At 33.5% G+C, this 16,573-nt stretch overlaps 1 protein-coding gene across 1 annotated transcript in view; it reads right to left on the reverse strand.

Moving 5' to 3' along the window:
* LOC147581010 (protein eyes shut homolog) overlaps window positions 1-16,573 on the reverse strand; it is a 180,227-nt gene that overhangs the window by 87,242 nt on the left and 76,412 nt on the right. The window contains exons 3-4 of the mRNA XM_086707165.1: window positions 7,477-7,670; window positions 6,080-6,210 (exon numbers count right to left, since the gene is read on the reverse strand). Coding sequence (XP_086563291.1) covers window positions 6,080-6,210; window positions 7,477-7,670 — 325 coding nt within the window. The remainder of the gene's footprint in view (window positions 1-6,079; window positions 6,211-7,476; window positions 7,671-16,573) is intronic.

Here is a 16,573-nt window from a genome sequence, read left to right on the forward strand (position 1 = left end):
AATTGCCAATTGCATAGAACAATTTTCACTTACCTCTAACTAGATCTAACCACATTCTTTGAAAAGTCTGGCACTGTCTTAATATTCTTAAAATATTTTATAGTTTCTGTAATGACCCTCTGCATTTTTTTTCACCTCAATTCACTGACCGCTACTTTTCAGCTTCATATTCCATTCCTTAAACTCTCCTGGGTCCATGGTCTCAGTCTGCAAACCTCTCACTTCCCTATCAAGATTCACTGTAAACTAATTTAATTTGTTTCTTGTTTTTTTTATTAGTTTTTTAAAATTTATTTTGAAACAGCATGTGAGCAGGGGAGGGTCAGAGAGAGAGAGAGAGAGAGAGAGAGAGAGAGAGAGAATCCCAAGCAGGCTCCGTGCACTCTGTGCACAGAGTCTGACACACGGCTCGAGCTCATGAAACTGTCAGATCATGGCCTGAGCCGACTGAGTTACCCAGGTGCCCAGGTTTCCTGGTTTTAAATGCCATCTGTATATGACTAGCTTTCAAATGTATATATGTCACCCAGACACCTCCTTTAAAATAGCAACAAGCATACCTGAAAGCTTACCTTAAATATCTTCACTCGACTCTATTATGTGTCTCAGCTAATATGTGCCACACTGATATCCTGATTTCTGTGCCTCTCAACCATACTTCTCTTCTTCCAGATATCCACATTTCAGAAAATTCTATTTCTAATCTTTCAATGGAGTGAATAACCTTAGAGTAACCCATGACCTCTTTTTTAGCCAGTCCTGCAGAAAAACACTGAATCTTCTTTAGAAATATATTCCAGGGGCGCCTGGGTGGCTCAGTCTGTTAAGCGCCCATTTTGGCTCAGGTCATGATCTCTTGGTTGGTGAGTTTGAGCCCCACATTGGGATCTGTGCTGACAGCTCTGAGCCCGGAGCCTGCTTCGGATTCTGTGTCTCCCTTTCTCTCTCTGCCCCTTCTCACACTCTGTCTGCCTCTCTCTCTCTCTCTTTCTCAAAATTAAAATAAACATTAAAAAAAGGAAATATATTCCACATGTGATCCTTAATTGCCATCATCACATGTCACCTTAGTAGCAGTCCCAGTCATCACTATCTCTAGGCTGTATTATCACAGTAGCATCCTAGCTGTTCTCCCTGCTTCTTCCCTTGGGATCATACAGCCATAGTCTATTCTATAAAAGGGAGTCAGAGTGATTCTTTAAAACAGTATCTCCCTCCTAGAATATAAGTTTATTAAGATAAGGGCATTTTGCCCGTTTTTCCTTTCTTTTTTTCCTACTGCTGCAGAAAAGTTTCTATTACAATAAGAAAGTTTAAGGAAAAGGAGGTACTAAATAAATAGTTATGAAATTAATGAATGAATGACTCATTTCATTTCACATCTAGAGGTAAGACTTTCCATCTCAGTGAAATACAAAACATTTATTATAAACAAATTAAATAATGAATTAAATAAGCTTTTTAGAAAATATTCTATGTGTTACATAGTAAAAGGTTCCAAAGATACAAAAATGATTAAAACACAGTTATTCCCTTGAGTATGGCACAGGAGAATAAGACTTTCATAGCAATTCAAAATTATAGTCTATGAAGTAGTCAACCATATTGTAGGAACATTTTGTCATCTTTCAGAAGATAATTAATAATAAGGTGAAAAATAGGATGATGAATACTACAAAGGATTTAAAATATGTGATTTAAAATAACACATTTAAAGTATGTGATTGAATTAAATTTGGTGTACATAGACTACCAATGTACTGCTTTAAAAATTTTGTTATAAATAACAAAATCCCAATTCAAATACATTAAACTGATACCAGATTTACTGGTCCATGTAATCAAATAATTTGTAAGTAGTCTTGACTTTATGCAGAGTGAGACTGATTCTGGCTTTTTAAAAATCCTCTCAGCCTTACACTTATGTATATTTTGGCTGTGTCCACTTGCTGGATTTCCTGATGGTTGTCAGATGGCATCCAGTAGCTCAGCTACGCTGTTCAAGACAGTTTTTTGATGTCACTATAGAGTTTGACGTTTTACATTCTTTTAAAATCTCCAGCAGGAGATTCTGTTTTGTAGACTTTCTGCCAAATGGTTATTTAAGGTATCAAAGTGCAAAAAAGTGTCAAATTTACTTTAAAACAAGTTTGCTTTCCTGTGTCTAAACAAACAAAAAAAGGGTTAAAAAACCCCACTTCTTTCACCTTTGTAAACAGAGAGCAATGATGGTAGAGAAAATTCTCTAGTTTCTGGTCTCCCATTTCTGTGTCACGTCCTAATGCTGGAAATGGGAAAAGATCGCCTTACCAAAACATTCACTATGGATGACCTCATTGTCTAGCCAGTGCCGACTCTAAAGGTTACACCACTCTTCTGGTCAAACCCTTGTGTAGCTTCTGGGTCTTTGTGTATTTGAGAGCCATGAAAACTCAGTGTGCAGCCTTCTTACATCATCATAGTGTAATTACATTAAGAGTCACTGCTTCCTCTTAGAGGATACATCAAGGATCTGCTTCTCAGGAGCCACAGATAGGGAGACATCCAACCTATCACAGTCTCTGAGATCTGATCCTTTTTTCACCCCCTCCAAAGACACCTATCTCTCCTATTTCCCTCAGCATAATCCTCTCTAATGTCTTATAACTTGCAATTCATTATCTTAACCTCTTGTACATTGCTTTGGACAGTACTGGACAGTTTCTTCCAAGATGCTTTCTTTTCATCCTCATCCATCCTCTACTGTATTTCAGAATGCTGACCTGTGACTTCTGCCAGGTCCTACTAATGTGCTATACTAGCAGAAAGTCAGAGGTGAGAGGAGAATAAGGTCAGCTATTCATTTCCTCTACTCCCACACTGACAGACTGTAGGTTGTCAGTAACTGTGTTTACATAAGTTCATAGTTCATGTCAGAATGTTCTATACTACAGCTACAGTTCTCTCCCTGGTTTCTATTAACTGCATTCTTAGCTTTCCTTTCAGCAGTGTGGAAGGGAAACAGCTCCACACTGTTCCTAAATTCGGGATGATCAATCACACGTTGCTGTTTTCCTTTAGCCCTTCTCAAATCCTTTATTCTTTTCATTCAACTCTTCTGGATTATTCTGAGTGAACCACAGCTGGTTTCCTTTGAATATTCAGACAACCTTTTCAAGCATTCTTCTAAATAATTTCTTTCATTTTCAGCAATCACTGTATCTCCCAAACTGCACTTGATTTAAAAAATTTTAACCAATGTATTGATTCCCTGGCTAAAATATTCCTCAGTCATGTCAGAAAATCACCAAAGTTCTACCTGTCTGATTACTCTAAGGCATCAATTATCCATTTTCCATTTTCCACTAGGGTCCACTTGTACACCACTTGCTCCCAGCAATGCTATTTATGATGCTTCACTACTGCTACTTATTGCTCTTAAAAATGACTTTTTTATACCAAGTTCATAGACATCTAAAGGTTTCAATAGTCTAGGTGTTGAGAGAAATGGTAGTTTATAGATACAAGTAAAAACTGACTCCTTTCTGACACCGTGTTGCTTGTGGTCACTAGATACCAAATAAATTCTTATAACTAACGGTTTACTCTCTTTCTCAAGGGGCTCATTTTGTTTCAGTTCCTCTCTCATCTAATCATAGGAATTCAGATCTAGTCCATATGCTTAAACAGAGAAACTGATACCATCATCAGTATTCTATTCTCCTCACTTCACTTCACTCCTTCTCAACCCCACATTTTTTTTCTCCCAAATTCAGAATACAGAGGAAACACTTGGGTTGAAGTGTATGGATGTAGGAGGGAAAGAAATAAGGAGGGTTTTCAGCATTAATGCTGTCTGAGCTCAGCTCCTCTTAACCAGTAATTCTTAAAGTATGGTCTCCAGAACAGCAGTTGCAGCATCACTTGAGAATTTGTTAAAAATGCACATTTGCATTCCCCATCCCAGATTTATTGAATTAGAAACTCTAGGGGTGGGAAATAGCTGTTTGTGTTTTAAAGAGCCCTTTAGGAGATTCTAATGCAGCTAAAATGTGTTACAGCCAAAGTGTGAAAATCATTAATCTAGGGGAAAAAATACCTTTTAAGATAGCTATGCATGGATAAATTGTTTTTTTTTTTATTTAAAGGTATTTTAGTTGCAGCGCTTTCATTTTTCTTATTATTTTCAATCATTCCCTTAATCTCCTTTGAGACAAGAAAAAAAGGCTCCAAGACTATTTTTTGTCATTGTTTCAACTTCATGCTTTATTAATTTATATTGATTATGTCTTTATCGTTTCTTTGAGTCAGAGGTAGAAATGTGTTTGACTATCAGTGTGAGTTTAGGGTGTGGGAATCTGGGTACTGGAAATTCAGGTCTTGTGTTACACATCTGTATCACACTCCTACTTATTTCTGAGGCTTAGGTTTTCACTCATCATTCAAATTAGACTTGTTATTTGAGTCTTGTTGAAGCAGTTCTGTTTTTACACTCCTCTTCACTTTCCTTATAGTTTACCTTCCATTAATAAAGAGTCTTATTTAACCAAAGAAGGGGACCATGTTTTTATTTAAGTAGATTGGAGATAAGCACAATTTTTGCCAATTCTTGAAGAATGTGGTAATTTCAACAACGAGAACACATATCGTGGGGCTCACATTAATTTCATGAGTAAGTTTGCTTCAAAGTTGTTACAACTAGCCTACCCACGTGACATGTTTCATCCATCTCAGGGAAACCTAACTCGAATTTCTACAGTGTTCATCCTATCTAGCACATGTTTAACAAAGCATTCAAGACCAAACTCCATAATTTTAAAATTAAGTCAATTAATTAATAATAGAACAATCAATTGAGAGTTGGCAACAATGCTATCTAGCTTTCCTGTTGATGATGAAATTTAAGACAAAGCCTTCTACATAACCACAATAATGCTAAAAATAAGGGCCAATAATATCATCATACTTAATAAAAAATGAAATCAATATTATATATGTGAGTGTATATTTACCCATATTTATAAAACACTACCCATTCTTTTAAATGATCATTTTTCTAAGTATATTTACAAATATACTTGCACTATAAGGCTCAGAGCTAGAAATTATAAATTAAAAAGTCAATATTTTTAAAAGAATAAAAATTGAATTTATTGATAAATTAATATATGATTGAATGCATATACAAATTTGTGTGGACTGGTTAGATCTTCTAAGATATTGATATAATGAAGAAGCTTCTCTTCACTTTCTCTTGAAAATGTCACATTTTAAAAGCTTAGTATGTTTTTTCAACTTTGCATTTAGATTCCTTTTGAAATTGATGAAAATTCTGTCCTTTGTACATCTGTAATGTGTATGCATATTGTTTTCTTTCAGTGTGTTTAAGGCTTTCCTGTATCATAGCTTATAATTTTCTGCTTTTATGAATATTCTAAAATTTTGAGGCTGTTTATTGCCCTTCGGTAATGCCCAACAGAACTTACTTTAAGCAGCCAGATAAAAGTCAAGCAAGTGTGAAGAGTACAAATTGTACTTCCTAATGGTGTGAGAAAGTATCCATAAAGCTATTTGAAATGGACTAAAATTCTAAGCCCGGAAAACTAGGTCACTTCTGTCATTTACAAATGGGTAATTTTTAGCAAATTCTTATTTAAATAAAGCACTATTTCCCCAAATCCTGCCTAAAGACCCTAACTAAAAACTATCAGCCGAGGTCTGCAAATTAAAGGGAGAGATGGTTTACTCTATACTTCTAAAATATAATAACAACACTGTCTGTGTATATCTACTATATACTTTTAGTTATCTCTTTTTTATACACCTTCAAATACTATTCAGTTTTTCTAAATATCTGTTATAAAACAAATATATGTTTTATAACTGTTGACCAAATTATGCCTGAGAATATCTCAAGTGTGTATTTAAAACAAACAATTCATAAAACCCCAATTAAAATGTTTCTACTTCTACTCGAAAAAGAATATTAGATGCCCTTAAATAAAATTTAAGCTTAAAATAGAACATTGTTTTATTTTTGTTCACATGGCTTTAAAACCCATATATTTTGTTCAAAAAATAAGAAAGTAATTAATCATACCTGCAATGATAATCTTTCTCAAATTTTGTACATGTGGTATTATCCTTGCAAGGAAATGACTCCTGTGGTGTTTGAAGTTGTTTCTTACAAAGCTTGCCTGTAAATATTGGTGAACAGATGTACATGGTGTCCTAGGAAAGATCAGAAAGTATTTTTTATAAAAGTTTTTGGATATTTCAAAGGAAATGAAATGATTCTTATCTGGAGAGACATAGAAGCTATTTTCATAAGCATATAGAAGTTCTCTGTGGAACAACATGAAAGATTATATTTTCTAAAATGTCACAACAGTGTATCCCATCTCATACACTTTTCCTACCACTTGAATGTAACATTCCTTAAACTGAGAATTAGAAACTATCACTTTCTCCTCCTTGTAGGTAAGCAAGCTGTGATGCTCTTTCATTTTCAAGGCTATGTTGAAAAGGCCAGATAATGTCTGTCTAATTATCTTAGGATGCTTGCTCTTGGCACCCAGAGCTGTGAGGAATGCTCACAGCTGTGAGGAAACCTAGGCCTTACAGAGAAGTTACATTTAGGGTTCTGGATTGATAGCTCCAGTAGAGGGCCCAGTTGACAGCCAGCCAGTAGCAACCACCAGACATGTGAGTTAGGATGCTTTGAAGATATTAATATGAAATCATAATACAAATTCAATATGGATCTTATAAAAATAAAAAGTGGATTGTGGAAATTATTACATTATTTCCTAGTCTTATTTATTAAAATGTTAAAATATAAAAATATCAAATATACAAAATATTAAAAAGGAATAACAAAAAATGAAATGTTTACAAAATTACATTATTACATTACATTACATTACATTACATTACATTACATTACATTTTTTAAAAATGTTTAGTTACTTAATTTAAGAGAGAGAGAGAGCGAGAGAGCGTGAGTGAGAAGGGCAAAGGGAGAGAGAGACAATCTTAAGCAGGCTCAATGCTCAGCACTGAGTGTGAATGGGGCTGGATCTCACCACTGTAAGATCATGACCTGAACCAAAATCAAGAGTCAGATTCTTTAAGCCACTGAGTCACCCAGGTGCCCCTAAAGATTGTTTTTAAATGTTTTATTGTTTGTTTGTTCATTTTGTACTTAAAATAGGAAAAAAAATGTAAATCAACAAATGAAGTATCTTTTCTGATATTCCCGAGTTTGAAATTTATAATGTTAATGCAACTTTAATTATATCTGTACTTTTGTAAATATATATATATGTATATATATTTACCATTATATTTACTATATATTTACCATTATATTATATATATATATATATATATATATATATATATATATATATATATCATACGATATATCTATATCTACCTATCTGTGTATCTATCTATCTATCATCTATATCACTCTCTTGCTAAATTCAGACTTACATTTGCAACATGAACACAGTTAGTACCATTCTGACATGGTACTGAGGGACACTCACGGACATCAGTTTCATGGTTTTGATTGAAAAATCCTTCTGGGTATTCACAAATGTAAGCAGAGCTTTTGTTTTGGCAAATTTCTCCTTTCCAACAAGACTGAGAAATATAACATTTCATTGACTTCTCACAGTATGGACCTTAAAAGATCACACAGACACACAAAGAAAATATAAGCATAAAATGTAGCAAAACTCATTATAAAGAATGTCCTCAGAGTTCATTATAAAAAAAAAAAAAGATGTATCATGGCATAATTTATGTGTCATAAAACATACCCATTGCAGATAATTTACACATTGCAAAATAACTTTTGCAAATGTGTAGAGATATTTGACCATCAGCACAATCCAGTTTTAGCATATTTTGATTACCCAAATAAGAGTTATTTTATTATTACTCTTTGTTCCCAACTCCAGCCACAGACAACCATTAATCTTTGTCTCTATAGATTTGCTTTTCAGTGCATTTCAAATAAATGAAATGGTACAATATGTTGTCTCTTATGATTGACCTCTTTTGCTTGGGATAAAGTTTTTGAGGATTTGTAATGTTATATCATGTACCAATATTTTGTTATTTTTTATAGATAAAAAGTAATTGACAATATATACCTTTTGTTTATTCATTCATCAGTTGGTAAACATTTGGGTTGTTTCCACTTTTTATATTGAGATATAATAGACATATAAAATTATATTAGTTTTAAGTTTACAACATAATGATTCAATATATGTAAATATTGCGAGATGATCACCACTTAAGTCTAATTAACATTCATCATTACCCATAGAGTTACAAAATTTTCTTGTAATGAGAACTTTTAACATCTACTCCCTTAGCAACTAACTTTTATGAATAATGAATTGAGGCACAAGTATTTGGGTGGATATGTATTTTCACATCTCCTAAACAAATTTCTTCCTGAGGTATATGGTAAATATATGTGTAACTTTTTTGTGTGTGAAAGTTTGTAAGGACTACTATTAATCCTTTCCATATTTGCTAGGTCTATATAGGTTTTCTATTTCTTCTTGATACAATTTTAGTAATCTGTCTCTCTAGAATTTGTCTATTTATGTTAAGTAGTCTAATTCGTTGGTATTATGGTGTTCATAGTGTTTCTTTATAATTTTTTAACTTCGAATGTCATTAATAATGTCCTCAATTCAAACACTTGGTTTTGTTGATTTGTGCTTTCTCTTATTTTTTTCTTATTCACTCCAACTGAAGATATATTCATTTTGTTTTTCACAAATATCAGTGTTTAGTTTCACTGATTTTTCTCTCATGTTTTAGTGATTTTTGCTCTAATCTTACTGTTCCCTTTCTTTTGTGTGCTTCTGGTCCAGTTTGTCTTCTTGCTCTGTTTTTTTTTTTTTTTTAAGGTAGAAACTGAGAATATTGATTTGAAACAGTTTTCTTTTTTAATGTAGAAATTTAGAACTATAAATTTCCTATCAGCATTGTTTTAGCTATATTTAATAAATTTTAATACAGTGTGTGTGTGTGTGTGCATGTGTAATTTCTTCTTTGACTAGGTTACTTTAGAAATTTGTTCAATATCCAAATATTTGCAAATTTCCCAACAGTTTCTGTTGCTGATTTCTAAGTTAATTCTGTTAAGATTGGTAAGCATATATTGCCTGAATCTTATTTTTCCCCACTTAGTTATTTTAATCAGTACAAATCAGAGGGTTTTAAAAAATTTATTTCTAATGTTGTGCAACCATCACCACTATATAATTCCAGAATATTTCCATCACCCCCCAAAAAACCCTATGACTATTAATAACCTTCAGTTGCCCTTTCCTCAAGGTCTTTGCACCCACTAATCTAATTTTTGTTTCTATGGATTTTAAATTCTGAATTTAAATCTATGAATTTAAAATTCATAAAATTATGCATGTTAATTCTTTCAAATTTATTGAAACTTATTTTATGGGTATCTTCATTTGTTTATATATTGTCTACCAGCACCAGAGGTGAGCAAGTGCATGTTTGGTACTTGATGCAATGACAGAATAAGTGCCTCCTTGATGTTTGTGCCCTGGGCAAGTCACTTGCCTCCCTCTTGTCCCCACACTGATAAAATCATGTGAATAGAATTAATAAAGTGATGCTATTAAGGGCCAAGCCTCGGAGTTCTGCTGTAGTTTTTGTAAGACCTGGATCACTAGGTGTTTTACTGCAGAGTTGAGAAGGTTTTGTGAGATTGTATTCAATAGGTTTTCATTAGGCACATCATTGTGGCAATAAAAAGTAACTACAGTAGTGGCCTGACAATTCTTGCCTTATTTGTTAATTCCTAGATTTCAATAACATAACATACTCTTTCATTCTTGTTCGCTTGAACAGGGCTTTGGGCAATCCACACATGTTAGAGATGAATGGGACAATATCTGACTTACTGCTAAAAAAGGCAAATTGACCTCCAGAAATTATCTACAGAACGTTTTAAAAGTATTTGTATTCCAAGTTCATAAACTTTGTTAACCAATTCTCTGTATATGTCAAAGCTAACAAGTATGTAACATTTTCATTAGAAATACAGTCTTTACATCAAACCCATTCATTGTTTTGTGAACAGGAACATCAAGAAGCATTTAGTATGAAAAATTAGCAACAGTATACAAGACAAAAAAACCTACTTAGATGATATGCTGTTAATTCATTTGAGGTTTGGATTGTGTGTTAAATTTTAAAAACAACAACATAAAGGCAGTATAAAATGTTGAATGACCACACCACTGACATTATTATATTAAAATAAAGCAACCTCGGGGTGCCTGGGTGGTTCATTCGGTTAAGCATCCGACTTCAGCTCAGGTCATGATCTCATGGTCCGTGAGTTCAAGCCTCATCAGGCTCTGGGCTGAGGCTCAAAGCCTGTGCTCAGAGCCTGGAGCCTGCTTCAGATTCTGTGTCTCCCTCTGTCTCTGACCCTACCCCGTTTACGCTCTGTCTCTCTCTGTCTCAAAAATAAACATTATAAATAAATAAATAAATAAATAAATAAATAAATAAAATAAAGCAGCCTCTAATTTCAGGAAATCAGTACATGAATAATTATTTTGATCAAAAAAAGAAATGAATGTGTATTTCTCAATGTTTTTGTATATTGACATCATATTATTCTACTCCATAATTAAAAATAGGGAATAATATTTAATTATATTTAAGACATAGATGTTAGCATCATGGTAGGATATTTTATGAATGATACTACATTATATGATTGTAATTCTTGGTATTTCCATTGCACATATATGTGTATTTTTTTTTTTATAAATTCCTTAAAACAAATTTTGGATTTATAAAGGGCCATAATTATCCAGTGTAGATTTTAATTTGCTTTTAAGTTCAACTAATTTTTCTAGGGGTTAAGCAACTTTGCACACATCACATAATTAGTTAATTAATGACAAATTAATAATAAAATTGTGTGCATTCCACCTAATCCTATTATAATTCTATGCTCTTTCACCACACTAGATTAGTTCAAAAAAAAAAAAAAAAGTAGAAGATTCAAATACCAATTGATTTTTACCATTAATCTAATAGTGAAACTCTAGTACAACATTAAGTTGTCCAACATTATATGTGGAATAAAAAAAGACACAAAAATATTTACTTGGCTTCTTCTACAAACAAAATTATTTAATCTAAATATGAATCTTTTGTCATTTATGCAGTTTTCCAATCTTTTACATATGTTTTCATCCTTTTAACAGGGAATTTCTAGTTAAAAAATAATTTTGGTGAATTCCAGTTTATTTATTTATACTTTTTTTATGGATTGTGATTTTAGCACCATGTCTAAGAGCTCTCCTTCAGTCATTATATTCCAAATGTTTTCTTCTATAAAATTGTTATCAAAACTCTAGAGTTTAGTTTTGTAATAATGTCATAGCATATGACATAGCATATAGAAAGTAATTTGTTAAGAATATAAGAAATATATTGCATGGGTAATTAAAAAACATTTATAAAGAATAATAAATTATGTGTGATTGTAGTTCCTCTATCATTGTTATTGTTCTATTAATGGATATGTGGTTTCTTCCAAGATATTAAAATTGCAGACCAAACTGTGATTTCCTAAACATTAATTGAATTGTATTTATGAAGCTTGACATATAGTATTATTCAAGAAAGAATGGCAAGATTAAGAGAAATTTACTCTTTAGTGTGACCTGATATACTGGGCTTAATGGAAGTTTTGTGCAAAGTAGATTATGAGTAAGGGAGATGATTTCTCAGAAAAGAATGGATGTTGGAATTGTCATTCATCACAGAAGATTAGCACTGCTAAAGAGAATTGAAGATTCATAAAGATGAAAAGAGGTTCTTCTCTTGGCCTCAGAAACTTAAGGCCTAGGACTCTAATAAAGGAGATATATTAGGGCACTCTCGTTGAGGAGGAATATAAGTAGTCCACTAACACTAGGTCCTAACTTCAGGGTCAACTGGGTCTTTGTATGAGCTAGTCTAAATGTTCTCCATGATGTGAATTCAGAGGTCAACTTATCTAATGTCTAAGTAAAAATTTCCTGACTTAACTCCTTTTTATTATCCTCTTAATAATGCCATATTGTGCAGTGATAGTGTGGATTTAGCATTGTTATAGGAAATTAAAAAGAGATTTTTGTACAAACTTGATACCAAGCAGCATGGGTTAGTGGCAAAGAATCATAGTGGCCTGAAATGATCCACCAAATAGTAAAGAAGGAGCCAGCAACCAGGTAAGCTGATATCTCACGGTGACAACCATATTGGTTTTTGGAACACTGTGGCAGAGACAGTAAAGCTTCCAGTTATGCAAAAGACTACCTGAACTTCATAGACACCCATATATGTTCTAGCCAATGTTTCCTTTTTAAAAATTCTGGGTGTCTAGACCAAGTCAAAGTCTTTGAGTACTAATATATATTCTTCCGTCTCTCACTTTTCTTGCACTCACCACGTGAAAGTCACATGTTCTAATGGTATATCTGGATTTCTGAGTTGCTACTTGGAAAAGGTCTGCCCTGCAGAGGCACTAGACATTCAATGGCCTTCATGTGAATAAGAAAAACATTGATCTAAGGTGTATTAGCTAATTCAATATAACTCAGCCTAATATGACTATTACAAAACATTTTACCAAATTGGGTTCTGCCACAACAAGAACTTAAAATTTATGGTATAAATTTTAATTTATGAGTGGAGAGCAGTGAAGAAATGTGAAAGGCTGAAAACATAACAATCCCCATTATAAGATATCACCTAATATAGCTTAAAAGGAACTTGAATGCATACTTATTCAACAGCTATAACAGAGGTGGTTGGAAAATACCAAAATTAGGGGTACTTGGTGACTCAGTCAGTTAAGCATCTGACTTCGGCTCAGGTCATGATTTCATGGTTTGTGGGTTCGAGCCCTGCGTCGGGCTCTGTGCTGAGAGTTCAGAGCCTGGAGCCTGCATCGGATTCTGTGTCTCCCTCTCTCTCTGCCCACCCCTGTTTGTGCTCTGTCTCTCCCTCTCTCTCAAAAATAAACAAACATTAATTTTTTATAAGAAAATATCAAAATTAGTAGAACGTTTCAGTTGCTATTTACTGGTTTTGGCAAAAAATACATAAAATAGATGTACTAGGGAATATTTGCAAACACAAATGTGAGAATGTATGTATGGGAAATATTAGGGACCAATATGAAGAATGAAAATGAAGTATGGTTATTTATGGGTATGGATTTGGTGTGGCTTAGAATATGGGTTGTTTCTATTTCTTCATTTTATTAAAGTGTTTATGTAAGTCACTATGTGAAAATAAACCACATTATATCAAAATACAGGGCATAAAAAAAACTTTGTTCAATGTAAAAACAATTATCGAAGGGTAAATGCATAGGTAGGTGACATACCTTTCCATTTTAGACTTATTAAAATGCTAAGGCACATGTTCACTGCCAGCTGTATGAATTTGCATACAAAGCTACATTTTGTTTTGTTATGTTTTATATGAGCAGCTACATAAAGCACAAGTAAATCATGCAAAAACTTTAGGGAAGCATAATATAATATATCTAAAAAAAATAGCCTAATTTGGTAGGAACAATTCAGGAACCTGAATTTAAAAATAAGCACTTAAATAGCTCAAAAAATGTTATCATAGAGAAAGGAAATAATTTAAAGTTAACATCAATAGTTCAGATTCTTCAGAGTTCTTTTTTTAATTTTTTTAATGTTTATTTTTGAGAGACAGAAAAAGACGGAGTGTGAGCAGGGGAGGGGCAGAGAGAGAGAGAGAAAGACACAGAATTTTAAGAGGTTCCAGGCCCTGAGCTGTCAGCACAGAGCCCAATGCAGGGCTCGAAATCACAAGCCATGAGATCATGACCTGAGCTGAAGTCAGACACTTAACCGACTGAGCCACCCAGGCGCCCCAGATTCTTCAAAGTTCTTAAAGAATAAAATAGGTTTGTTAGTTTCATTTCAATAAAGTTTAAAATATAAAAACTACAATTCATTTCTAATGAAAAATAAACATACATGAAAATGCAAGCTGCAGACAACAAAGTGGCACTTTTTACCCAATTAACCTGAAACACTTTCTCTTTTCAAAGTGTGGGGCAGAAACAACAAATGCTTTCATTGTGACTGATATGCATTTGGCATCTAATGTATCAAAGTGTTTTTTAGCTCATCATATATGTTTCTTTTTAATTTACCATTCTTTAAAATAAAAAAAATGTTCACATATTTTGTATTTATTCTGCATTAAAGAATATTAAATATCTGCTACGAAAGGTTATTTTTCTCTTTTGAACACGCATCTTGCAAAAGAATATTGGAGTAACAGTGAGGGAGAGAGATAAAAATTTCCTGATGATATCAACTGACATATTCCTATCAGTCAATTGATGTATATATCTATGTATTATACACATGTATGATGTTATCTTTCTATCCTTCCCATTTAGGTACTCAAAAATACAATCATTTATTGTAAGTGTTAAGAAAATTAGTGTACATGGGTGCCTGGGTGGCTCAGTTGGCTAAGCATCCGACTTTGGCTCAGGTCATGATCTCATGGTTTGTGGGTTCGAGCACCACATCGGCTCTGCACTGACAGCCTGCTTCGGATTCCATGTCTCCCTCTCTCTCTGCCCCTCCCCCACTCGTGCTCTGTCTCTCTCTCTCTCTCTCTCTTTCTCAAAAATAAATAAACATTAAAAAAAAGAAATAAAGAAAATTAGTGCACAGAAAGCAGTAGTTCCTTTGTTTGGAACTAAAATTAGAATTTTTCTGGCAGAGAATAAATTTATCTGTTTATTATTAATTTTAAAATGGTGATGAGCCTGTAATGAGTTGAAAGTGTTTGGTCACAACTATTCAAGAAGTGCTTGAGAAAGAGCATTACCATGTTGGAGTATTTATGTAAAGGAAAAGCAGGGAAATAGAGATTGGGTTATATTTGGATCACTAGGTCACTTATCCCAAATCTTTACAACATTTGAATATATCTCATGATTATGTGTGATATTGTTGGATCTCTTAAAACCAACTATGGTGGGATACATACTATCAAAATTAAGTAATTTCCTTTACTTATATTGATTATACAGGTGGACTCCAAAGTCCTCACTTGAGGCTTGAACAACATGCAGTCACAACTAAAAATATATCATTGTAGGGTGCCTGAATGGCTCAGTCAGTTAATTGTCCAACTCTTGGTTTCAGCTCAGGTCACGATCTCAGTTTTGTGGGTTCGAGCCCTACATCATGCTCTGTACTGACATCTTGAAGCCTGCTTGGGATTCTCTCCCTCCCTCCCTGCCCCTCCTCCACTCTCACTGTCTCTGTCTCTCTCAAAATGAACAAATAAACTTAAAAAAAAATGAACCATTTTAACTACTGGTGATTTTGTTTACTTTTTCTCTTGAACCTAACATCTTCTCGGACGTTTTCTTTGTTTGTATGTTTGTCTTGCTGATATATATCCTCAATAATCTTTTCATGTTATTTGGGTAGGTCACAATGTTTCTGATTTTTAGCATGCCTAGGATGTTATTTGCTTGGCCTTCATGCTTGAACACAAGTTCATCTGTGTATAAAATTAAATGATGAACATAATTTGGGTTTAGAGCTCAGTAGATAAGAAAGATGTAGCTTATTTTTTTTTAACTCTGCCATTTTGTGCAGCTCATAAAGAAGTTTGATGCTAATCTGATTATTTTTGTAAATTCCCTGTTGTTTTGTTATTTTTTAGGGTTGGGTTATTGGTTGAGCCCTTCTTGAATTTCTTAGGAATTTTAACATTTTCACCAACATGTGTTTTAGAGTGTCTTTATTTTTCCTACTTAATACTGTCTTGACCATTTCAATCTACTCCAGTCTTTCTTCAGATTCCTTCTTTTTTTTTATTTTACTGTTTTATTTACTATTTTTATATTTTATTAATTCCTCCCTCTTTGATTTTGTTGCTTCCTTCTGGAATTTCTTTTTTTTTTTTTTTTTTTTTTAATTTTTTTTTTCAACATTTATTTATTTTTTGGGACAGAGAGAGACAGAGCATGAACGGGTGAGGGGCAGAGAGAGAGGGAGACACAGAATCGGAAACAGGCTCCAGGCTCTGAGCCATCAGCCCGGAGCCCGACGCGGGGCTCGAACTCACGGACCGCGAGATCGTGACCTGGCTGAAGTCGGACGCTTAACCGACTGCGCCACTCAGGCGCCCCTGGAATTTCTATCATATAAAGCCTGGCATATCTATAGCCATCTTCTATGATGGACATTTCCTCTTGGTTTTTTTTCCATGTTTTATTGTTTGCTTTCTGCTTTGGAAGAAGCCCTCAACTATATCTTTAAACACAAACACTAATTATTATACATGCTCTTTTTTAGGCCTGCGATTTTTAAATTAGTGATCATGGATTTAGTTTTTAAGAAACCTGAAATTATTAATAATTGTCAAAGTATCCTTTTGGATGCTCCCAAAAATACTTATTTTTTCCCTTAATTAGTACAGCTTTGTCAATAATTTATCACCTCCATTC

The sequence above is a fragment of the Puma concolor genome, chromosome B2 (genome assembly GCF_028749965.1).
Source record: "Puma concolor isolate L17-30 chromosome B2, mPumCon1.1.hap2, whole genome shotgun sequence".
In the NCBI taxonomy this organism is placed as follows: domain Eukaryota; kingdom Metazoa; phylum Chordata; class Mammalia; order Carnivora; family Felidae; genus Puma; species Puma concolor.